At 35.2% G+C, this 25,043-nt stretch overlaps 1 protein-coding gene across 1 annotated transcript in view; it reads left to right on the top strand.

The window, feature by feature from the left end:
- The window catches only part of LOC144967393 (small subunit processome component 20 homolog), a 75,077-nt gene that overhangs the window by 10,317 nt on the left and 39,717 nt on the right, over positions 1–25,043 (top strand). The window contains exons 10-29 of the mRNA XM_078904535.1: positions 927–1,088; positions 2,928–3,098; positions 3,909–4,121; positions 5,020–5,198; positions 5,786–5,911; positions 6,319–6,401; positions 7,593–7,704; positions 8,744–8,885; positions 9,749–9,811; positions 11,354–11,503; positions 12,939–13,095; positions 14,022–14,256; positions 14,580–14,774; positions 16,530–16,620; positions 18,522–18,607; positions 19,464–19,589; positions 20,056–20,207; positions 21,006–21,084; positions 22,963–23,158; positions 23,984–24,141. Of these exons, the coding sequence (XP_078760661.1) occupies positions 927–1,088; positions 2,928–3,098; positions 3,909–4,121; positions 5,020–5,198; positions 5,786–5,911; positions 6,319–6,401; positions 7,593–7,704; positions 8,744–8,885; positions 9,749–9,811; positions 11,354–11,503; positions 12,939–13,095; positions 14,022–14,256; positions 14,580–14,774; positions 16,530–16,620; positions 18,522–18,607; positions 19,464–19,589; positions 20,056–20,207; positions 21,006–21,084; positions 22,963–23,158; positions 23,984–24,141 (2,876 nt within the window). The remainder of the gene's footprint in view (positions 1–926; positions 1,089–2,927; positions 3,099–3,908; positions 4,122–5,019; positions 5,199–5,785; positions 5,912–6,318; positions 6,402–7,592; positions 7,705–8,743; positions 8,886–9,748; positions 9,812–11,353; positions 11,504–12,938; positions 13,096–14,021; positions 14,257–14,579; positions 14,775–16,529; positions 16,621–18,521; positions 18,608–19,463; positions 19,590–20,055; positions 20,208–21,005; positions 21,085–22,962; positions 23,159–23,983; positions 24,142–25,043) is intronic.

The raw sequence follows: 25,043 nt of genomic DNA, 5'->3' as shown, positions 1-25,043 counted from the left end.
GAATTATTGCATGTTTGACTTGTTTACAGTCTGTTTTGACAATTCATTTTTTACTGGGGTAGTCGAGGCAGGCTGAGTTTTTGGGGTGGATTTTTTTATGTTTGTTTTTTTTCTTTATCTGGCACTGTTTCATACACACTTTTTCAGATCTTTACATAAACATCATTTGTTTTGTCAGATTAAATGGTTTAAAATTAAACAATTATTTTGTCTGATGGTGGAAACTTGGCTTGGACTGTAATTAAAAAAAGAAAATTTTATTTTTTATTGCTTTATCAAATTCTGTAAATACATATTTTATAACACTCGTTTATTCATTCTTGTAGTTCATGTTTGTAAACCCAATTTATTTGTGGTTCTTTTTATTTAAGATGAATCCTTATTGGATGTAGCCACCCAAACAGCCTGTCAGACATCCTGTGTTTTCATCTGTGCCATGAGTCCTGGCTCTGTGGTTCTTCCCATCCAGCCTGCTATGTCTTGAGACCATGTCTTCATTGGCCTCTCCTCTGATCCGCTTGAAGTCACAGGCACTCTCTATGCAAAGCTTTTCTATTGTAGCCTGTCTTTTGATGTGGCCAAAATATGACAGCTTCAATTTCTTGATTGCTGATATAAGCTGACAATCTTTAAGGCCCACTCTTGATGTCTTAGCTGTCCATGGGATTATCAATATCCTTTTGTAACACTTCATCTCACATGCATTTATTCTCTTCTCATCTGCTTTTGTCCTGGATTCACATCCGGATGGATGAATAAAGTTTTTGTGTTAGCGTAAACGTTCTGGAAATTTTTGCCTCCTGAATTGGCAACCCTGTTATCTTTGGGTTTTTGTTTTTTTTTGTTTTTCTTTCTGTTTCTCTTATTTCCCTTCAAACCTTGTTTGTGTCTTCATTGTATGAACAATCTCTATTATTGTCCTGCAGGTGTTTCCATTGATTCTTCATAAACTCGGTCCATGGAGTCCCAATGGTAAGAAAGTCAACCTGCCACGGTCTGAGGTGGAACAAGCAGTGACCATCATGATGCAGGATTGTGCTGACCATGGCAACAAAGACACATGTGCTCAGTTTTGGCCTCTGCTGCTCGTAAGTAATACGCTTCTACAGTCGTAACGTCACTTCCCTCATAATGACGCATGATAACTTAGTAACTGGCTCTAAACTATCGGAACAATGGCAGACGCCCTTATGAAATGTTCCTCAGGCGAGCATAAAAGTGTATCCAGAGGAGAAAAACATAAATATGATCATGTTTTGACTTTTACACATTCTGATCACAAGACATATGAAAAGTTCTAGTCAGCATGAAGAATAAAAAGTACCGATTTTCTTTGTTTAGAACCACGATGGGCGACGTGACATCAGACTATTGAATCCAATTGGATGGTTGTTTGGCCGAAGAAGGGTTTTGATCCCAAAATATTCTGCCAGAAGCTAGGGACTGTAAAAAAGTCATGAGCAAAAATTAATATGACAGCTTGTAAAAAGAAGAAAATACCAAAACGGAGCATTTTTGGCTCAAAACCCTTCTTCAGCCAATTACAAAAACAATAAACAAACATTGATACATCACTTAAGATCCAGACAGTTGACAGAAAACTATTTGACAAGACTTGTAATATATCAGAATTCATATCTGCCATTTGCTTCTACAAAATTGATGCTTTGCGCTTTGTTAAAAAACTCATATTGCCAGCTGGATATAAAGTACTAACACACAAAACAATGTTGCTACGGCCTAGTTGCAGCTCCGCCTTGATATCATATCGTATTGAGATAAAGGGGTCACATATCTTATGTGATATCTTCCTACTTTTATGAATCGTCCCGGATTGTTACGGAAATTTGGTGATATTTATGGACTTATGGAGATTGAAGAGATATTACAGATATTCATCATATCTTGTCGCGCCAGTGAGTCAGCCAGTCCCGGGCAGTCTGGTTGCATTCCCTCAGGTCAGCATTGGTGCAGTGAGGTCCCAGCGAGCATTCGGACAGGATGTGGTCCATGGTCTGTCTGGGGTGACCGCATGGGCATTCAGTGCCCGGTGAGATTTTCCATTTAAAGAGGTTGGTGGCGGTGTTTCCCACCTTTGCTCTAGCTCTGTTCAGCGCCACCCATTCTTTTCTCTTGAGGTCTGTGCCTGCTGGGAGCTTTTCTGTTGGGGGCTGGAGGGCATCGTTTGCTGTCTTGTCCCATTCTACCCATTTGTCCAGGCGGAAGAATGCTGAGTGGTCTGGGTGAAGGCTCTCTACTGTGAGGAAGCTTGTTCTTGATTTGAGCCTGCTTTTGGGGCAATTGTGGTCATGAAGGGGGTGTCTCTGGTCCATTTCCTGTTTGTATTTTTGTATTTGGGCATGAGTTTCCCTCCGGATGTGTGGTGGGGCTATTCCTGCTGCACGGTAGACCAGTGGTAATGGTGTTGCTCTCAGCTGGCCCGTTACTTGGGAGCAAGTAGCAAACGTTCACGTCGTGCTCCTGTAATCCTTCTCTGAAGGAGACTGATTGCTACACTACGCGACCAGAGAGAATTACAGATATTGATTTCACAGCAATGCTTGAGAAGAGAATTTTTCTTTTTGTTTTAGAGTTACTGCGGTGTTAAGAGAAGAAGAAGAAAAAATTCTCCTTAAAGTTATAAAGGCTACTGCTCGGTTCCAAACTGATGATAGCTAAGTGAATTGTTAACTTGTAATGGTGGCCGTCAACAACAGCAAAAAGATCACCCGCATGCCTCAATAAAACCTGGATGTCCTCTCGGCACAGTCGTGTCATTGCGGACATAACCTAATTTAGTATCACTGAAATTTTATCATTTATTACAGATGACTTTTATGTTGGTTACTGATTAAACTGATTTTGGAATGTTCAAGTAGGCGTGAATGAGTGATGTGATATGTTGATGGTTTTTTTTTCCTCAACAGGACTGCACCAAGAAAGTTCATACAGAGTGTGTGGAGATACAGAGTGGGAACGACACGGATAGAAACTTGAAGGCTTACATCAATCATCTGTGTCGATTGTTGAGGATGATGTCTATTTGGATTTTCCACAAAAAAGGCAAAGTCGTGTCAGACCCTGACAAGATAGCTGAGGTGAGGAAGGAGCTTTTCCATTTGTAGGATTTTAATTGTTAAAATCAGAGGTATCCAAATCAACTTCATAATATATTTGAGGGGATCCCGATAGCTCAGTTGGTAGAGTACTCGCTTCACAATCAAAGCAACTGAGATTGATCCCGGGTGCAGTCTCCTATATTTAAGATTGTAAAAAATAACAAAGAAAAATCAATATAACAGCTTCAAAAAAGAACAAATTACTAAACTAGGAATGATTCAGGCTCTAAACCTTTCTTCAGCCAAAAGAACAATGAAAACATAAATAAATCACTGATAAAACCAGAAGACGGCAGAGAAATTTATCGAATCTGATTTTTTCAGTAATGTATTTATGTTTTTGTTGTTTTTTGTTTTTGTTGTTGGCTGAAGAAGGATTTTGAGCCTGAAGCTGTTCATGTTTAGTATTTTGTTCTTTTTTGAGGTTGTTATATTCATTTTTCTTTTTTAGTGAATAATATTATAGCCTTGCTTAGAATCACTTATATTTAAGACTAGATATTATGAAAGGTCCTTGATTGCCTTTCAACATTTTCAATGCTGATTGATTGTCTTTTCTATTGATGAATTGCGTTTATCCAAAAAGCTCATAACATCGGCCAGCTGGATATAATGCACCAACACATAAAACTATGTGTCACCGTGAACATTTATAGTTTGATTGATACAATGTAGTGAGAACTAATTATAAAAAAGGCTGGTTAAAACCATTTACAAAGATCTGAGTGACGTCATTTTCATTCTTTCCATATTGAGCTTCAAATACATTTTTAATTTCTTTGATTACAGGTTTTGATAGCCATCGCCAAATCTCCGTGTTGTCCAGAAATTCTTGGTCCTGAGATCCTGCAAACTGTGTCCAAGGTGTTGAGAGTGTGCAGTGAGAGCTTATCCAGCGTCAACACCCAAAAGCTGGTGGTTCTAGCCTGTGATCTCCCAGTTGCTTTGTCAGAAATACAAACATTCGTCATCTCTCTGATGGAGTTGCCTTTCTTTGAGAAGGTATCGGCTTTTAAGTGATTTTAGCTGGTTTGTCATAAAAGTTTAGGGCAATTAATTCTATGTGAAAAGAGAGAGAGAGACAGAGAGAAAAAAAAGTCCTCAGTTCAAGAATCTTATTATTTCTGTCTTTTCAATGGCCTCACCTATATTATTTCTTATCCATTTTTTTATTTCCCCAATAATTGGTTCTTGGATTTAATGATTTGACATTAAGAATTATCATTGTGTTTAGAATATTGTTACATGTTAAGATATCCATTTTTAGTAAAACCAGATGCGTGCTGGATAAAATAAAACAATTCTCTTAAGATTTTTACAAAGCATTAATAATACTAATAATGGTGTAGATTTATAGTGCGCCAAACATCCTTTCATATGGGCGCATAACTAAGGATTATAGGGATGCTTCGTAATATTTTTGCTATGGTGCTAACGTAAAATTGAGTTTCCCCCAAAATCAAAGTTGTTTTATAATACTTAGTATTGCACGCACAGTTTTTGTCTTTGTGCGGCTATGTGGTATAATGATATGACACTCATTTTTGGATCAGAAGGTCCTGTGTTCAAGCCTCACTTGATGCTTAGTTGAGTCCTTGGAAAAGGCTCTTTACTCACATTCTCTCACTGTGGACAAGTATAAAATGAGTACCTGTCTCTGTCAGAAAAAAATTGTCGCCTAACTTGAATCATGTCTTGTTCTACATGTTTTGTGTTGCTGTTGGACTGGGACCTTTTGCAAAGAGCTTTGAATATGTTAAGTGCATATTGAGCTATAAGAAAGCTCAAATTTGGGGTGGGGGTGGGGGTGGGGTTGGTTTGTTTGTTTTATTTTTGTCTCACTCTCATACTTTAAGCTTTTTCAACACCAATAACATTCTCAATCAATTCCATTTTTCAGGATGTCCTCGTGTCTTGTATCAAAAGAGTCGATCTGGACCTTCAGTCGAAAGGTAAAAAGGTCATGGATGATCTCGTAGCTTTTATCACATTTGTGGTTCTGGAAAAGAGGAGCAGTCCGGTGACTGGAGAAGAACTGTCGATGTTGAAATCTTGTAACATGGATGCTCTGTATCTGAGGTGATTGTCTTGAATTGTTTCTTTACTGTTTGACTTTGTTCTATTTTTGTTATATATTTGTTTGGTTTTAGATTGCTGTTTAATGTGAATATTAAAGGGTTTTTGTTTTTTTTTGTAAGTGTCTTTTGTTGTATTTTCTGTTGTAAGCTAAATGAATAAATTATACACCCTATTTTCCAGTAATAAAGTCTGTTGTAAGCTAAATTTGCCATCCAAATATTTCTCTGCATCTGTCTGAATTTTAAATGATAAACTGATGTTTTTATTATTTTTGTTGTTGGCTGAATACAGGCTTTTAGCCCGAAACGTTCTGTGTTCTTTTTTGGAGCTGTTCTGCTAGTCCGCAGCTTCTAACAGCTTAGTGTCACTAATAGTGCCACAATGCATCTATTCAGGTTTTGAAGGTATATTTAATACTGCTAAGGGTAGAGTATTAATTTATAAAGTTAATTATAGTAACTTCTATCTCTTCCCTCTGAAAACTACAAATTTATAACATTTCAAGTAGACGGGTTTGCCATAAAAACAAAGATGCAATTTTTTTTCCCAATTAACACGACATAGCTGATCCTCTTTTATCCTGCCAGATCCACCAAATCTTATCCCTTTGCTGACCAGGTGGTCTCCATCATCAAAGATGCCTCTCATGCCTCCAGCATCTTGAACGATTTGAATGTATTATGGGGCTGTGTCGTCATTGCACCACACTTGAGGTAATTGCTAATATATCATTAATTATTTAATTTTGTATGGTTGTTTTTTTTTTTTTTTTGTGTTTTTTTTTTTTTGTAACTTTTAAAAGATCTGTTTAAAAAGTTAAATATATTTTTTTATTTTGATCACTAGGAACATTGGAAAAGTTTTATTTTATTTTTGTAATAAATATAATGGGACAGTCGCAATATAAACATATTGGATTATAAAAAATTTTTTTAAATTATTATTATTATTATTATTGTTATCATTATTATTATTATTAGTTCAGGTCTTTATCTTTCACCAGTGCCTTCTCCTCAATTTCTCAATATTTGACTTGTTTGATTTTCAATGAATTATTTTCCGACTATTCCTGGAAAAATTGCATCATCCCCCTTTTTGTTTATTCACCTTGTACTTACAGAATAAGAGAGTTAACCAATACATTTATCGGTTTGTGGAAGAATTTACTGAAACAGATAAAGCAGACATCCGATGCAAAACACAGTAAGTGTTTTTTTTTATGTTTTAATATAATTAATTTGTAAAATTGTCACTCAATCACTTCAATTTGCTTCTCTTCGTTATTGGATTTCCCTACTGGTGTTTCTTAGATCATCCTTATCATTTCAAAAACTTATAAAACACAACTAAAACCCACTTGTTACATTGATTTGTTTGTTTATGTATAATTTAAATAAATACCTAATTAATGTCAATGTAAAGCTCTTAGTGTCTGTTTAGATTAGGAAAAATACTAACAACTGCTGTCTGTTGTTTTTATTATTATTATTATTATTATTATTATGCCCCCCTGTCAAGACGTCGTAAGATATCATCGCCTAGGCATTCCATGAAAGAATATAGATAATTCATCAAACAAGATGTCTGATGTCAACTGGAATCACCCATGTTGTCCAAGTGAGCAAATTGGGGGTTAATAATCTTGCCCAAGGAAAAAGACGAAAATGCCTGAAGCGGAGCTCGAACCCGGAACCTTCAGGGCCGCAGTGCTCTGCCTTAACCACTCGGCCACTTTGCCACCATTTATTATTGTTATTGTTATTATTGCTATTATTATCATGATTTTCACATCTCCATGTAAATTCCAATTTTGCCTGAAAATTTCCCTTCATTTTTCTCAGAATAGTTGGCACATCTGGTTCATCCACAATTACATTTGTGTGTACCTTGTGTGTACTTTCTGCTAGTTTAAAATTTGCCTCTGTAGGTGGGTCCAGAATTCATATATTTTGATTCTCCTGTTGATGCCCATTTTGGGGGGCGGTTCTTGCTTTTTACCTCTGAGATATTCCAGGAAACGATATAAAATGTATCTTCGTTTTAAGAATTGATTGGGTTATTTTTGTCTTTCTAGGCCAACACTCTAAAGGTAAGTAGAGGTTCTGATAGCTCAGTTGGTAGGGCACTCGCTTCACACCCAAAGGGACCTCATGAGATCAATCCCGGTGAATTCAAGATTTTTTTTTCTTTCCCCCTTGTCCACCTAGAATGATTGGGTAGCTGGGTCTGCTAGATTTGGTAGAAAGTGCCTTTTACGTGCCTAGTCTCCTCTCAAAAGGGTAGTAGGCAATTACTATTGTTATTTCATGCTATACTAACCAGGATAAACTCGGCTCAATTGGGCCTAATGCCTCTGATGGTCATTGCTGATCTCTTGTATTCTTCCTCTCCCAGTCTCTGACTTACTGTTTGTGATGAATGAGGTTTTGAAAGGAATTCTGATCCGCCTTCTACCTGAGAAAGACGAGATGCCAATACCTGTGGATGATATTTACAACCTTCTAAGGTTTGTCTTTCAAATTGTTGATTATGACTTTCATTGTTTTATGTGTAAAATGCTCTTTTAGCAAACTTGCCACTTATATACAGATGTTTTTACAAGCCAATATTTGCCAAAGCTGATTTTTCACCTAAAGAGGAAAATGGATGGAAATGTGAATATTTTGCAAGAAATGATTTTTTTTCACCTAAAGAGGAAAATATGAGAAATTATTTCTTTTTCTTTTTTTATTTATTTTTTTCTGCAAGAAATGAATTCTTTCACCAATAGACGAAAATAGACGGCAATTTATTATTTAAAAAAAAAAAAAGAAAGTGACAATTCATAGAAAGAAGGGTTGAAATCTTGCTTGTGTGTATTAGAAATAAGACCTTTTGTAAAACTGACAGCTATTGAACTATGAAGAAAAAAACAACAAAAAAGAGCTTTTTATATAGGGCATATTCCACTAAACATGCTTTACAAGAGTCCCTGACCAACAGCAGCATGTATCATGTAGAACGAGACATGACACCTGTTAGGCGAGAAAACGCTGTTAACAGCGAGGTACTCATTTTACATCCGAGTACGATGAGAGAATATGAATAAAGTGCTTTTTCCAAGGTCTTAACTATGCGCTGAGCAAGGCTCAAACTCAGGACCTTCTGATCTCAAAGCGAGCGTTATACCAAAATGAATCGAGCGGCTTTGGTAAAGAACAAAATACTACGGAACGTATGGGGTTCCAAACCCTTCTTCAGTCGTGAATTAAAAAAGCAAAACAATGAAAAAAACATAAATACATTACTAAAAAAAAAACCAGATCAACGACAGAGAAAGGTTCAGTACCAATCTGGATTTATAGTGATGTATTTATGCTTTCATGTTTTTTTGTTGTTGTTGGCTGAAGAAGGGTTTTGAGCCTGAAACATTTCGTGTCCTTTTGTTGTTGTTTTTTGAATCTGTTATATTCATTTTTGCTTAATTACTTTTTACAGCTCTAAAGTAGTACTTGTTGTAAAATTTGTTTTGTTATAGTTCTATTTGTTGTTTTATTCTCATCCAGCGTTGATCCTGCGTCTCCGGTAATCTTACAGCTCGTGGATCTCTACTTGTCGTATCCTCCATGCAACGGCCTTTTGACGACCAAAAGACTTGAAGACACTTATTCTATTTTAAAAGGAAACCTCATCTCTCATTTACACAGTGTAAGTTACACGATCCAATTGCCGTTTTAAAAAATGTTTTTAATTGTTTTGAAATGGATAACTTCTTATCCTTATTCATCTTGATGTTCCTGTTTGCTCAATTTGTCATTCGACTGTATTCTTCGTAAAATAAACCAAAATAATAATTACCTTTATGGTGAATTGATTATAATATTATTAGTAATAAATATAATAAGGATAATGATAATAGTAATAATAATGATGATAATAATAATAATAATAATAATAATAATAATAATAATAATAATAATAATAATAATAATAATGATAATAATAATAATAGTGGTAATAATAATAGATAACACTAATTATATCGATTTACCCTCTCTGGATGCTTTCCATTGAACTTTAAAAATTCATAAGCAGATCATTAATTGATTACATTTTGAACATGTGGGTTTTTATTTGTGTTTTAAAAGTATTGAAGGAATGAGGATAACCTAAGGAACACCAATAGGGAAATCCAATATTAGGAACAGCAAATTGAAATGTTTGAGTGCCAACCTTTGTGAAGTATCTTATGCATACCTCCCAACCCTTCTGTTTTTTTTGCTGAATAATTCTGATGTTCATACTTCCTCTCTAAAATTCGATTTTCAAAGAAGGAAGGGGGGGGGGGGGGGGGGGGTAAAGAGAAAGAAATAGGTGACAAGGGGGTCAGAATAAAATCTTGACTTCATCCGGAATCGATCTCAGTCCCTTTGCATGTGAAGCAAGTGCTTTACTGATGGAGCTTTTTCACATTTTACATTAAAGTAAACTCTTTATTTACCTCTAAATTCATACGCTTCAATTCTCATATGATTTTATTTTGCTCCATTTGTTCTCATTTTCCTTCTCAGGTTCGACTTTTGACCTGCCACATTTTATCTCTGTTCCCCGTGGACATGCCGGACAGTGGTGATGTAAGTAGTTCTCTTATAGGCCAGGTTTTTTTTTTTAATGGTCCTGATAGCTGAGAATTGCAAAAGTTGACTGTAAACATTTGCATTGATGTCACAGTGATGAGAATTACAAAAATTAATTGTAAACATTTGGATTGAGTTCAAGATTTCATAATTTAACCTTCAAACTCAATTTTCAAGGTCTTCTTGTTCACCCCAACGTTATTGCATGTCAAGGTCAATGCCAATGTCAAGTTATGAATGTAACATCAGGAAAAATGATTTTTATCGTTGTAGGAGACATATTCTGTAAGATTGATGTTGATGGTTTAGTTGATGATTCTGGTTATGGAGACAGACTCTGCTCTGCTTTGCTGTCTGTTAGAACTCCTTCCCTATTATGTTTGGGGGTAGCAATAGCTCAGTTAGCAGAGCACTCACTTCACATGCAATGGGAGTGGGTGAGATCGATCCCGAGTGAAGTTGAGGGTTTTTTCTCTGATCCCCCTGTCCACCCAGTAGTGATTAGGTGGCTGGATCTATGAGATCTGGCAGAAATAGACTAGCATCCTATCCAAAGGGGAGCAAGCAATAGCTGTTGTACATTTCCTGCTACAGAAACTGGGATAGGCTCTGCCTCCATAGATATACCCTATTATATTTCGGTGACTGAGTTTGAATTATCTCCGACTTAAAAGTGCTTTGTGATACACCACTACCCTCTCCAAGGGGTAGCAGGCAATTGTTAACATTAAAGCTGCTAAACTAATTTATTCAAGCCTCATATTCCTTATGGTTCGAGACCCGCTATGAGCGGTGTATAGTTGAGTCCTTGGAAAAGGCTCTTTACTCAAATTCTCTCAACATACTCATGTGTAAAATGGGTACCTGGCCATTAACAGTGTTGTCCTTTAAAAAGAATTGTAATACCGCCTAACAGGTGTCATGTCTCGTCCTACATGTTAAATGTTGCTGTTAGCTAGGGACTTCCTGAAAAACCCTTTGAGTGCGTTAGTGGATATTGGGCTACATAAATGCTCTATTTTTTTTTTTGCGTTTTTTTTTTTTGGTCTTCTCCAGTCTCATTCATTATCATACAGGGCTGTACACCAAAAAGCATAGTTCTATGGTTTTTCTCCTTTGTAAGATTGTACGTTTCTTATGAGACTCAAATCTTAACATTTTAAAGTAAAAATTGATTGAATTTTATTTTTTTCATTTCTTTTGGCATTCCTCATGCTCCCTACACAATGTATCTTAACAATTAATTGTTAGATGGATTTACATGGTTTGTTTCATTGGTTTATAATTATACTTAACGTTTTTGAAGTTTGTTTTTCTCCCACACAAACTTATTATAAGAGTTATTTACATTCAATGTTACATAACGGCAAGGGTGGGGGGGGGGGGGATATGACAAGGGTTCCATTTTCAAATTGTTCACTTTTTCTCCAAATCTTACTCTTCTTTCACAAGCAATATTACACTTTTTCTTTTTGTGTTGAGGTTGGCAGCCCTGATCATGTATAACTAGTCAGCTCTCTTTCTGTTATTTCCCTCTAGGATGTGACCAGAGACAGTATCTTTCAGATATTTTGGGAAGCAGAGAGGATCGTACCACAAATTGACACATACAGAGATAAACTCGTCCAATTACGGAAACTGAATTTTGAAGTTGTTGCTAAGTGTCTCCCAGTCGGTAATTTTGAAAAAGTAGGAATCTTTTCCTTTTTCGACCTTTTGTAATCATTGCATATTCATGGTCTTAAGCAATTTGTTCTGTCTTTATTTTAAAGAGAAAAAGCTATTTTAATTTATCTTTATTTATTTATTTATTTATTTATTTATTTATTTATTTATTTATTTATTTATTATGTTTTTTTTTTTGTTTTTTTTTTTTTTTTTGGTTAAAAAAATGCAAATGATTTTCTGTTTCTCTATGCTCTTTGGCTTAATTTTGATTTTAATCGGTCTTTAAAATGTTGACCTTTTTATTGAAAATTTTGCTTGAATATAACAGGTATACTTGGTTTTTTATGTTGTCATTATACTTATAAAAGCTTTTTGGTTGATTATAACAGTTATATTTTGTTGCACATATCATCAATGTTATAAAAAATATTTGCTTGATTATAAAATATATTTGCCTGATTATAGCCAATATACTGGATTCCCAATGCTATTGATGTGATACTTTTATAAAAGATAATGCCGACCTGCTTACCACTTTGAAGAACTCGAGGAATTACAAAATTTTGGCTCAAATCTCAGAAATTCATGAGCATCTCTAAGTCACATAAGGCGGGTGGTTGGATGGGAGCATCACCCTTGAATCATATACCTATGATGTTCGCATGGGTGTACGATCCGATAGTGATGTCGTTTCTTCTTCTCTTTACTAGCCTATCCTGCTTCTTTGGTTTGTGATTGTATTTTTGACAGGGGATATTTTTTTTCCTGTAAATCTTCTGCCTGTTTGTTCTTGGTTATTTATAATTTAGCTTATGATATCTTTAGGTTATGATTTTGATTTACATTTGTACTATTTTTGTTAGATTGCTTGTTTTTTTTGTTTCAGCTGTCTCTCATATAACCTCAATTGTGTTGGAAGAGACCTAAAGCAACAAACAAACAAATAAGTCACATAACCTTATTGAAAGTGAAAGTTGATACTGGACTTCCTTTAATTCATGGATTTTGAAGTATAATCCAATCCTTGTGAGGGTAAATTGTCGATCTATGTAGGTAACCATAGTGACAACTAATGTTATCTCCTATGAACTACGATATTTTAAATTTTCAAGTAGCAGGTCTGGATGATATGTGACCCATGGTCCCAAAACGGTATGTCGAGATGAACGAGATACTAAAAAGCCAAAATTAAATCTAAACTGGCCAAAAATTTGAATTATTGCTATTTAGCATTCTAAGAAACGATATTCATTCTCTTCAATAAAAGATACAAACTTATTGCAAATGGGATATTTCTGGAAATAAATTCAATTTTCAGCATCTTAATCATTATGACATAATACCGTTTTGAGATAAGGGGTCACATATATGCAATAGAAGCAGGTGTCTTATTGGAATGAATATTCATAAGTATGAGAATAGATTTCAATTATTAAATTGATTGTTGTTTCCACAGGCACCTCTGTTGTTTTTGTTAGGGAACGAATTCTGGAATTTCAAGTTACTCTGGGATCCCCTGACTGACATCGTTGCGACATACGCCTACGGCATCAACTTTGAGGAGTTCTGGTCCATCTTGGGACATCAGTTAAGGAGAGCCGCTACCGAGTCATGTAAGTGAGAAGACAAACTATGTAGTTATCAAATTTATGAAGGGAAAACAAATATATTGATAAAATGATGATTCCATTTTTATTACACAGGGAATGAATAAAATTTGAATGCTGTCATTAGATGTTTGCTCTTGGAATTTATTGTCACACTCCCACCCTCCTCTCCAGCCTCACTTTCTTGAGAAAAAGAAATGTGAAGAAAAGAGAAAATAAAACGATGACGGTCCTTTTCTAGTTTTTCACAGAGGACGCCGTTAAAGAGATTCGAAGTTGCTAAAAAAGTATTAAACAAAAATGAATACAACTTTGAAAAAGAACAAAATACCAAACAGCATTTTGGGGGCTCAAACCTCTTCTTCAGAAATAGCAAGAACATAAATCCATCACAAAGGTACAGAAAGACACAACAAGGAAATGTTTATCACATCTTGTCATCATCCTGGACCTTTCCAGAGTCCTTGACTGGGAGGGAAACAGTCAAATGTATAGTGATAGTTTTGGGAGGTGATATTTTTTTCCTTGTAAATCATCTCTCTGTTATACACTGATATTTATATTTAGTTATATTTTTTTTGGTTTTGAACATATCTTGTAAACATTTGACTGTATTGCTCTCAGTAAGATCCTGTGCTGGTGTTTGGGTGAGACTTTTAGGTACTCTCAAACTAAGAACTCTGATAGTGTGCTCTTGGAATCTACATCAGTTCCCTATTTGAACCTATTCCCCTTTGTCGTATTTTTTCTTGAGTGCTTTAATTGTCACTATGTAATTTTTTGACTATCCTATTTTCTTCCTTCTCACTGGTGCTGATATGACAAATTTATTGCAAGCACTGTAAAATCCTTAAAAACAAACAAACAACGGATGAGATATATTTTGTTTTGCTTTTATTATTGTTTTTTTTGTTTGTTTTTTTTTGCCTTAGGTAATGTATTAAGGAAGACAGAAATCGACGATGAGGATCCTGAGGAGTCAAGGCTAGAAGACTCAACATTATTGGCTGCTCTGATGGGTGACCACAAAACTGGCTTTATGAAGGAGGAGAGGTCTGCTGATTTCCCGGCATATCGGGTGAATTTGTGGAAGTTGATGAAGAAATTCCCAGACAAGTGTTGTCAGAAGAGTGATGAGTTGTGCTCTTTGTATCTGGATTTCTTGAAGTGAGTTGCCTTGTTATGAGTTATGATACAGAATACTGATTGGCAGCCTGTTGGCTTGGTAGAGTAATCTTATTATTATTATTTTAAAATCCCTCAAATCAGCACCCCTATACATTCTTACTTTCTTTTTTTAAAAAAAATTTACACTCCTAAAATGTCTAATTTATGAAAGTCTATTTCTAACTTGTCACTTAAATGGATTTAATTGGTTCATATAAATTTAATTAGTACAAACAGATTTATTATTTGGAGCCAAAATTGGCTAAATTGTCACTTAAATGGTCTTAATTTGTATATATTTATTTTTTTCCTCTCATTGTTAGACTGGAGTACAGAGAAATAGGCGGAGATGGAAAACAGCATCAAGATATTATGCGTGACGAAGAAGAAGGAACAATGGAAGATGAAGAGAAGGATGAAGAAATTGACATGGAAGTTGATGAAATCGAAGATGATGAAGATGCCACCAAGACTCAAGAAGATGAATCTGAACTTCCTAAAAAGACAGCCTCATTGCAGTATGTAAAAGTTTACATTGTCTAAGTCTCATTTTTGTATTAATTTCGGTGTGTTTTAGTCTCTTGTCAAAGCTTATTAGACTATGACAGTTTATGTTCATAATTCTAATAGTATTTTTATTTTCAGTCTTTTTTATCAACACTCTTTAAATGAATTAATGGACAAACACATTCCCTCAAAATTAATCAGTGGACAACCTCACCTGCCATGGATCACAGCGAAAATCAAACATTTATTACGTCAAAAACACAGGTGCTACAACAAACAAAATCTACACAACAACTAACACATCTGGAATAAATACCGGACCCTCTGACAGAAAATATATAAAGAACAAAGAAAAGAACATTAAATTATGTTAATAACATGTATGACCTTGATCATAGAGGGAAAAAATAATGGGGCTATCACAACTCGTTCCTGGTAAAATATATGAAAAAAAAAGAAAAGATGTGACAAGCATTTCTGTATTAAAAGGGTCTGACGGATCAGAGGCAACAGACACCATAGAAAAATGCAACATAATAAAGAAGCAATACCAAAGTATCTCTACAATAGAAGATGAAACATTGCGATGCATGGAAAACAGCAACATACCTACTATACCAATAATACCAATCACTAGAGAGGGAGTACCAAACAACTAAAAGACCTAAATCCTTCAAAAACGTCTGGACCTGATTCTATTCCAACACGAATCGTGAAAGAAAGTACCATTGAAATATCTCCATACCTTTGCATCCTATTCCAGCAATCTCTCGACAAAGGACAAGTCCTGAATGATTGGAAACGCGCTAAGATTGCTGCAATTCACAAAAAAGGGCAAACGAGACATAGCCTCAAATTATAGGCCAGTTTCACTTACATCTGTTACTTGCAAGGTACTTGAGCATATTCTATTTCACAAGTCATGGATCATTTTGACCACCATCAGATATTAGTTGCCAACCAACATGGTTTTCGGAAGGGTAGATCATGTGAAATCCAACTCATCAATACACTTAAACAAATAACAAAAGTGTTAGATGAAAGGAAACAGATTTAATAGTACAAACTTTTCAAAGGCCTTGGATACTTTACCTCACAAACGGCTTCTTCAGAAATTAGAATGCTACGGAATACGTAACAGGTCCCAGCTAGTACGTAATTGGTTCAAAGATTGGCTGTGTAATCGGACACAAGAGGGGTGCTTGATGGAAAAATAGGAGAAAAATGCAGAGTGCTATCTAGAGTGCTGTATTGGGACGCCTTTACTTCCTCATTTTTATAAATGACTTGGACAAAACCCTTTTGAATGAAACAAATCTTGAACTATTCGCAGATGATAGTCAAGACGGAACCAGGGTGTGTGACAACAGCTCTAGACACACTAAGATGGCTACCACTTCAGTCTTGTAGAGAAAATTGAAAAAAATTGAAAACAGATACTAGGCCAGGCTTCATCACACCGGTAAATTCTACCAGCCATTTGCAAGAACAAATACATAAAAATACAGCTTTTTCCCTCAAACAATATGTGAATGGAACAAACTACCACATGATATAATAGACATCACAGGCCCAACATCATTTCAATGCGTTTTCCACATATATACAAAAATACCAGGAGGATTGAATGTCTTTAGTGGCAGGATTAGTGTGGTGTGATAGGTAACATTTATGTGTATAAGACTTGTGGTGATGGGCACAGTGTACCTTTTGCATCTTATGGACTTGAACTTGAACTTTAATCTTTTCTTTTTTTTTAATTTCAGGAGTTTATTGATTCACTTGGACCTGTTTGCTCTGTTCAAAAAACAACATTCGATGTTCTTGAAAGAGGATGTGAAACAAACGTTCTTTGATGTAAGTAAAATGATGAGGGACTCGTAAGCTGCATCAAAAGATTGTGAATGTCACATTCGACAAAAAACAGACACCGATATTGGGTTATTTTATAAGGTTTTGGTACGATTTAGTTTTCCATCAGTTTCGATATATTAAAAGAATAAATAAATAAATAAGTAAATAAAATTTATTCATCCATGAGGATATTTGTTTTATAAACGGGAATTATAAGAATGAATGACTGAGCTTTATAACATGTATTTCCATAATAATAATTTTGTTAAGCGATAATGGGAGGCAATTGCTTAGCAGTGGAAAGGAACAAAATAAATTCAAATATTTAAAAATCCATTAAACGCTATATAAATGATGTTGACGATGTAGATCTTCTATACGAGAAATTTTGTATAAATAAAATAACTAAAATATTAAATGACCAGTATCATCCACTAAGACCATCAATTATTATGTCAGAAAGAAGTGGTCGCCCTTTCTCTATTTCAACGAAAACAGAGAGACACCGAAAATCTTTTCTGCCGTCCAGTATTAGGCTTTATAACAACAAGCAATAATCATTTTATATAATTATTTCTCATTTTTACTTTTTAAAAATATAAATATTAATTAATTTATTTGTTTTGCAATCTTTTCAATTTTCAATTTATAGTGACAGTTTTAACTATTTTACAGTGTTGAAATTATTCATATTATAAAGCGCAGCTCTGGTTATAGAGCTGCTCCTTTTTTTTTTTTATATATATACATCCTATTTCCATTGTATTTTTATCTTATGTGTAAATTATAACACGTCTGTACAAAAAATTTCCTTTTTGGGATGCAATAAAGTATTGTTATTATTATTATTATTATTATAATTATTATTATTATTATTATTATTATTATTAATATTATTATTATTATTATTATTATTATTATTATTATTATTATTATTATTATTATTATGTTGTAACTTGAATCTGAATAAAAGTAAATAAAAGTGCATCTATGAAATTAAGACTAATATTAATACATAAAAATGTATGATATATTTTGTAAAAGGCGTAAATATTATATGATATAACAAGAAAAGGTAGATTTTAAAAAATGAATTCTGTGTAACTATATCTTTTTATCAACAATGAAAGACGATAAAAATGATTTTTTTAAATAAAGAAAATGAAGGATATTGAAAGACCTGATCACTGTACTGAATTAAAAACTCTGATGCCAGTGGCAAGATAAGACTGTCAATGTCTTTTGCACTTCTTGTGAAGAGATACTTGACAGCTTCTGGAATATTTTTATATATTTTATATATGCGAAAATAATCCATGTCCCAGTAATCTCAAATTGGTGAGGTCACAGATACTTTGTAAAGGCACTCAATCTTTTCAATTTGCCACCCCTCAATGTTGGAATTCCCTACCAGCATCCATTAGGTCATCCTAATCCCTTCAATTAAATAAAAAAACTCTAAAAACCCATTTGTTTCAAATGTAATTAATTGATTTGTTTATGTATTTGTATATTTCAATTGGTGTCAATGTAAAGTGCTTGGTGTTTGTTTAGATGGGCGTAATAATTTCTAGTTTAAATGTTGTTGTTAATGTTATTATTTTATTATATTTGTTTATTATTATTTATTATTATTATTATTATCATTATTATTTATCATTATTATTATTATTATTATTATTATTATTATTATTATTATTATTATTATTATTATTATTATATAAAAATAACAGTAGTTATAACTTCTAAAGTGTCTAAAGACAATGCGTTGGTGCCAGACTGCCGGTTTTCTGGATTATTTCCGACTATTCAACCCAGGGGAAATGATGAAAACTAGTTTATAAAGTATTCCATAATGAATATTCATATCATCAAAATATTTTTTTTTGGTTTTGATTTTTCAGTTTCTATTGGACGGAACAGGGTCGATACAGAAGGCAGCCTTTGATGTTATCCTGACGTACAAATCTCCAGCCATTACACCTTACAAGTAGGAATTTATCTGCCTTAATTTTTAAAAACTATTACACCAACTGCATGGCATTATTAAATTGTCAAAACATTCCATGAAGGAATATAGATAATCTATTAATCGTCTGATGTCAACAGAAATCCCTAATGTTGTCACATTGAGATGTAGTTGCCTAGGCATTCCATGAAGGAATATAGATAATCTATTAAACATAAGTCTGGTGTTGTCACATTGAGTTGTCGTTGCCCAGACGTTCCATGAAGGAATTTATATACTCCATCAAACAAACGTCTGATGTTAACAGGAACCACCCATATAGTCTAAGTGAGCAATTTAGTTTTAAGTAATCTTGCCCAAGGAAAAAAAAGTGTGTGAATTGTGGCTCACGCCTAGGAACCCCGGGTCACAGTGCAGGGCCTTAACTTTCTCGAGTTCACATGTATGGGAAATCGATAAAATTGTCAGATTTTCAATTATTGTGAACTGGAGAGAGTTAACCGCTGTGCCTTATCATTCTGTATATCCCTATCTTGTGTTTTTAGTTCCTAGTGATTATTCCCTTCAAGTTTGGGGTCTTCCCTAAAATTACAGCTTTTTAAAATTATTTTCTATTTTCTGGTATCAAGTTGTTTTAGAGATATCCAGAGAGGACCCACCGAATATTTCTCTGTCGTTCATCTTGTTTTTTAGTAATGTATTTATGTTTTCATTGTTTTTTAGAAAATTATTGGCTAAGGAGGATTTTGAGCCTGATACATTCTGTGTTTGGAATTTTGTTCTTTTTTTTTGAAGTTTTATTCATTTGAATTTTGTTCTTTTTTTGAAGTTTTATTCATTTTTGTTTTATTCTCATTCCGTTCTTCCCTTCAACCAGAGAGAATTTCCATCGACTGCTCGATGATAAAACCTTCAAGAATGAACTTGTCTTTTTCAAAGTGGACACAGAGAGCAGCACGTTGAAGGAGGAACACCGAGAGGGACTTCTGCCGGTTTTAATGAGGTAAAGATTCTCTTTTCTAGAATTAAAAAAAATCCGTTTAGAGATATAAGTGCCCCTGGAGCCATTATACTGGTTTCCATAGTTGTAATAGGATGGTAGCAATTGATTTCTACCTAATGGATTGGACACTAACCTATCACAAAAGTGACCCTCCCTCCTTCCCTCTCTCTTTCTCTCTCTCTCTCTCTCTCTCTCTCTCTCTCTCTCTCTCTCTCTCTCTCTCTCTCTCTCTCTCTCTCTCTCTCTCTCTCTCTCTCTCTCTCTCTCTCTCTCTCTCTCTCTCTCTCTCTCTCTCTCTCTCTCTCTCTCTCTCGCTTTTTTTCTTTTTTCCCCACCTTTTTGACAAATTGCCATTATCGTCACCGATTTTAAACCAAATGTTTCCTTTTTCTTTACATAATAAAATTGATGTCATTCTATGACCTTGACCTTGATTGCTCTGGTTAATTTCATTTCATCCTTGTAGAATTCTTTATGGAAAAATGCGAGGCAAAGGTGGAAAGTCAAAAGGTCACGTGAAGACGACACTTGTATTACGGTTTCTTGGTGGATGTCGACACGAAGAATTCAAGTATTTCCTTCATCTCTTGTTTCGGTCCTTTGAGAAATTTTATTCGGGTAAGAATTTGTCATAGCATAAATTTGATGTTGATTAATCACACAAGCTCTGTCCCCATTTTACATTTTCATAGTCTCAATTTTCTGCTACTATCTGTTTTCTCCGCTATAGCTCCCCTAAAAGAGTTGCTGGAAGGAGTGCCTCGTAGTAAATCTTCCCCCGCATCCATCCCCTCCCCCACTTACCCTTACCCTACATTTTGTAATAATTTGGTGTCTTTATTTTTCATTAAAAAAAAAAAAATATTATGTAAACAGTGTGGACATACAGTATAGGGTTTCCATTTGTCGATGGATTAAATGAAGTTGACATCTCTCTGCTTTTTGTTGTTGTTTTCAGACAGCAAGTTGGGAGAATTGTTCATACTAGATTTTCAATCAGACTGTTTATGCTATGCATTTAGCCTAAAAACTCATAACTTCTGCTAGCCGGATATAACATACCAACACACAAAACAATGTGTAACCTTAAACGTTTATAGTCTGATTAATCATACAATGTAGCTCATAAAAATGGTTGGCTAAAAGCAATAACAAAGATCCGAGTGGCGTCAATTTCGTTCTATCTATAAACACTTAAGGTACCACATACTCCAGGTGAGATCTTACTTAAACGCATGTCATCGATAGTAATACCTTTGTGGCTCGCTTAGTTCAGCAACCATCGCCATTGTACATGGAATAAGTGACTGTTCATGCAGTCCAAACTAGGTGAAAGGGCATGGCTATGTTCCCTTCCACTTCAAGTCTGTTTTGTCCAATTTGGACTCATTTGTTAAAATCTTATCTATCTTATAGATGATCCCCATGGAATGGTTTGTGATGTCATGAAAAATGTTGACTTGAGGAAAATGACGCCTCTGAAAAAGATGAAAGGGTATGTATGGGTTCTGATCTACTCTAAGGAAGAGTGCTCCCCTTTGTTAATATCTAATTGACTTTAGTCACTGGTTTTCTTCTTCTTCTTCTTCTTCTTCTTCTTCTTCTTCTTCTTCTTCTTCTTCTTCTTCTTCTTCTTCTTCTTCTTCTTCTTCTTCTTCTTCTTCTTCTTCTTCTTCTTCTTCTTCTATACATTCTGGAAGGCTTATTATTTTAATGAAATAAATGTTGCTTAGATTTTGTTTCTATATTCATGCTTATTATATAGTGTAGTGATTTGAAAATTCTTTTTGTTTGTTTTTTAAACATTTTTATTATGTAAAGCGCTGCAGAGCACGATTACTTGGATGTTTAGGCGCTATATAAATTCATTATTTATTATACATATTGCATTTCTAATTCTGTAAAAATAGCTCTAAAATTAACTGACTGCTATCGAGTTGAGTGATTCCATAATATCCTGTCGCCCCATTGGTGGTGGATGGGTATCCGGGTTCCCACTAGTAATAGGCTTAAAGAGGATACCCGGGTAATTTCAGCAGGTAGCTGGCACCCGCTTTTGTAAATCCGAAATTACTTTCTGATCGCAAAGATCAAAGCACAATAGTATGAATAACTTGTTTTCAAGAGATTGGGGTAGTCATGAATCTATTTTTTGTTTGTTTGTTTGTTTTGGAAATGTATTATATTTCCGTGTTAAAAAAAAAGAAGAATATATTGTAACACAATGAATTTGAGTAGGATATGTGGATAGATAAGATTGGATTGCTGAGGTTAGAAGATTGTTTATAGATAAGCTGGAAAGTTTTTCCGTAGTCTAGTCTAGTCTTTTCTATTTTTTTTTTTTTCTTCTTCAAATTTTGAAACCAAAATAAGGTACTCGTAGTTTGAAATCTACTTTTGTTGAGTCCATGACACGCAGTATGTCAGGCTGAAAAAACCCCCAAAAAACATTAGCATGTAGGTCAAGACATGGCCCAGATGTCTAAAAGGGATTTTAAACTTAAAATGTCCAGAAATTTGAAATTTGTTTTTGTTTCGTCACATTAAAAAGTAGTTCACAGAGCCGTACAGCCCATGGAGCCAGGGTGTATTCAGGTTTCTATAGAATGAAGTGAACAATAGCTATTGCTTGATACCCTTTTCATAGGACATTAGTCTAAGGCAAAGTACTTTCTGCCAGATATAACAGACCCGGCTACCCAATCACTGTTGGGTTGATGGGGGAGTGGTCAGATAAAAATCACAACTTCACTAGGGATCGATCTCAGTCCTTCTCGTGTGAAGTGAGAGCTCTGCCAATTTAGCTTTCGATAGCTCCTCATTCTCCTCAATAAGGCATTAAAAACTTCATCTTAGTCTCATATTATGGACAGTTAATTCTATTTTTTAACATCGTAATAACACAGATGTATTACAGTTTTGAGGCATTGGGTCGTCTATGTGGACAAAAAAAAAATCCTTCTCATTTCGGCAACACAATGTTCCTCATTGTATCAGGTTTAAAAATGGCCCCCAACCGAATTCAGTCTTAAATCTGGAACTTCTTTGAAGGTCCTGATCAAGGAAAACAGAATTCTTTACAGGCCCCTTGTAAGAATTCTGCCACGATTGTCATTCCATCCTTGGATGTCATGTTTTGTATTTTCAGTCTCGGGAAAGGACTTTTGAAGATTGCGTAACGTTTTTTGTTTTTTTTTTTTTGGTCTCTCTTCCAGTCATGATTTTTCCACTCTCTATTGAATTTTCCTCTGATTTTTTATCTGATGTCAAATATTTCTCTGAAATTGGCCTTGGGCTATGCCACCGCTGGAGAATGGATATTTTCCTCAATGTATGTCTGCTTTAATATTCATCATTCTCTCCTCTCTCACAGAGTTGTAAGGTCAATCCGAATGCTGACCAAACAGTTAGGTCATCGTCTCGACTCGTCAGCCCACAACATCCTCCACATCCTACTGGCAATGGCTGCCATAATCACAAAAGCTCTTGAAAGGCGCCCGGAGATTCTGCCTGGGTTTGTCAACTCTCTGAAGGGTTTGAGGCAGACGGTCCACAACACAATTGTTGAGGTAAGTTTTAGACGGTGATTTTGACCTCCCATGGTGGAGGTGGGGGAAGGGAGGTCACTCTTGCTGAGTCTGGATGGGGTCTGGTGGGAAGGAGGTCACTTGCTGTACCTTCTATTCCCCTATCTTCTATTCCCCTATCTCTATTTTCTGAGTTGCTCTATGTCTTTGTCTTGTATTGGGATTACTTGGTTTTGTCCTGGCCATTGGCTGAAAGGGAAACAGTCATATATATGGTGTTAGTTATGAGAGATGATCTTTTTTTCCTTGTAAATCATCTCTCTGTTATGTACTTTTAATTATATTTTGTTGTTGTTTTGAACATATTTTATAAACATTTGAATTTGTTCCTCTTAGTGGGATCCTATGCTGGTGTCTGGATGAGACTTTTAGGTGATCTCAAACTAAATACACTGATAGTGTGCTCTTGGAATCTACATCTGTTCCCTATTTAAACCAATTCTCAATTCCCCTTTTGCCTTACTTTTTCTTGGCTGCTTGAATTGTAATTCTATAATTGTTTGACTCACCTATTTTCTTCCTTTTTACTGGCACTGATACGACCTAAATTTGTCACAATTCATAGCTACCCTATGGATACGACCTTAGTTTAATGCAGAGTACTTTCCACTAGATATAAGAGACCCAGCTACTCAATCACTTCTAGATAGACAGGTTGGTAAAAAAAAAAAGTCGTGACTTCACCTGGGATTGATCCCAGTACCTTTGCAAGTTTAACAAGTGCTCTTCCAACTGAGCTATCAGGGTCTCCTTTGATATTTCATATTTTGATTTACTCTGTTTTTTGTGGGTTTTTTTTCCCTCCAGTTTTTTGAAGGATATGACAGCTTAGATTTCACGGAATCTGAATTGAAAGCATTGTTTGAAGTCGTCGTTTGGCCCAGGGCAGAAAAGCTGGCAGAGGAAGGAGCGCGGCATCCCACTCCATTGTTAAAATTGTTCACTGCATTTAGCAATAGCTACAGGTCGGTACTTCTCGAGAATGTTTGAAATTAAAAAAAAAATTGCATGTGTGGGAAGTCTTGTCAACCAGTATGGAATTGTTTATGTCAGTGAGTAAGGTTGTCCAAAATACAGGAACTCGCTGGACTCTAGCACGCCCAACTACTTTGGCATGATCTGCAATATCACACACTGGAGCTGGGTGACCGAATGTTATTTATGTAATCAGTCATTACCTCCCACTTGGATTCTAGCACACTTTTGGGCATCTCCTGAGAGCTTGCTAGAATGCAGCGATTACTGTATATGAATAAGAGGACATCTACAAGCACATAAAAAAATTGAAATGGACCAAAATATCTATTGAAATTGTAAGGTTTTCTTGTGTTCGACATGTACATGGAATGAGGAACGATTTATTACTGACAACAAAATATTTGTGGAGATGCTAATTAGGGGGCAGCGGTACGGCCTTTGCTTCGTACCCTACAGGTACTGAGTTCGAACACCCACCACTGTGCTGTGTGGCCTTGAGCAAGTCGCCCTACCTCAATTTGCAGCGCTGCGCTGCTGCTGATGCCTGAGTTATTCCAGTCTTTCCTTTGAATAGAAATTCCCCTATGGGATGAATAAAGGCAATTTTATGTTTATTATTATTTAATTTATTTATTATTCATGTCCTCCTGACAAATAAACAGGTGAGAAGTTGTTAATTGGTATTCTTACCCACCTGTTCTTTGTTCATCTGATCCATGTCCCAAACTTGGGTAGGGTCTTTTGACTTCCTATGGTGAGCAGGTGGTGACTTGCTGTGTCTTCTATCCCTGTTGTCTTTGTCTTTGAATGGGATTACTTGGTTTTGTCCTGGCCTTTGCGAGAATCCTTGGCTGAGAGGGAAACAGTCAAATGTATAGTGTTAATTTCA

Source organism: Berghia stephanieae, chromosome 3 (assembly GCF_034508935.2).
Source record: "Berghia stephanieae isolate SIO BIC M18660-M18661 chromosome 3, UCSD_Bste_1.3, whole genome shotgun sequence".
NCBI lineage: Eukaryota > Metazoa > Mollusca > Gastropoda > Nudibranchia > Aeolidiidae > Berghia > Berghia stephanieae.
Note: the sequence above shows the minus strand (reverse complement) of the source record. Positions and strands in the feature narration are given on the sequence as shown.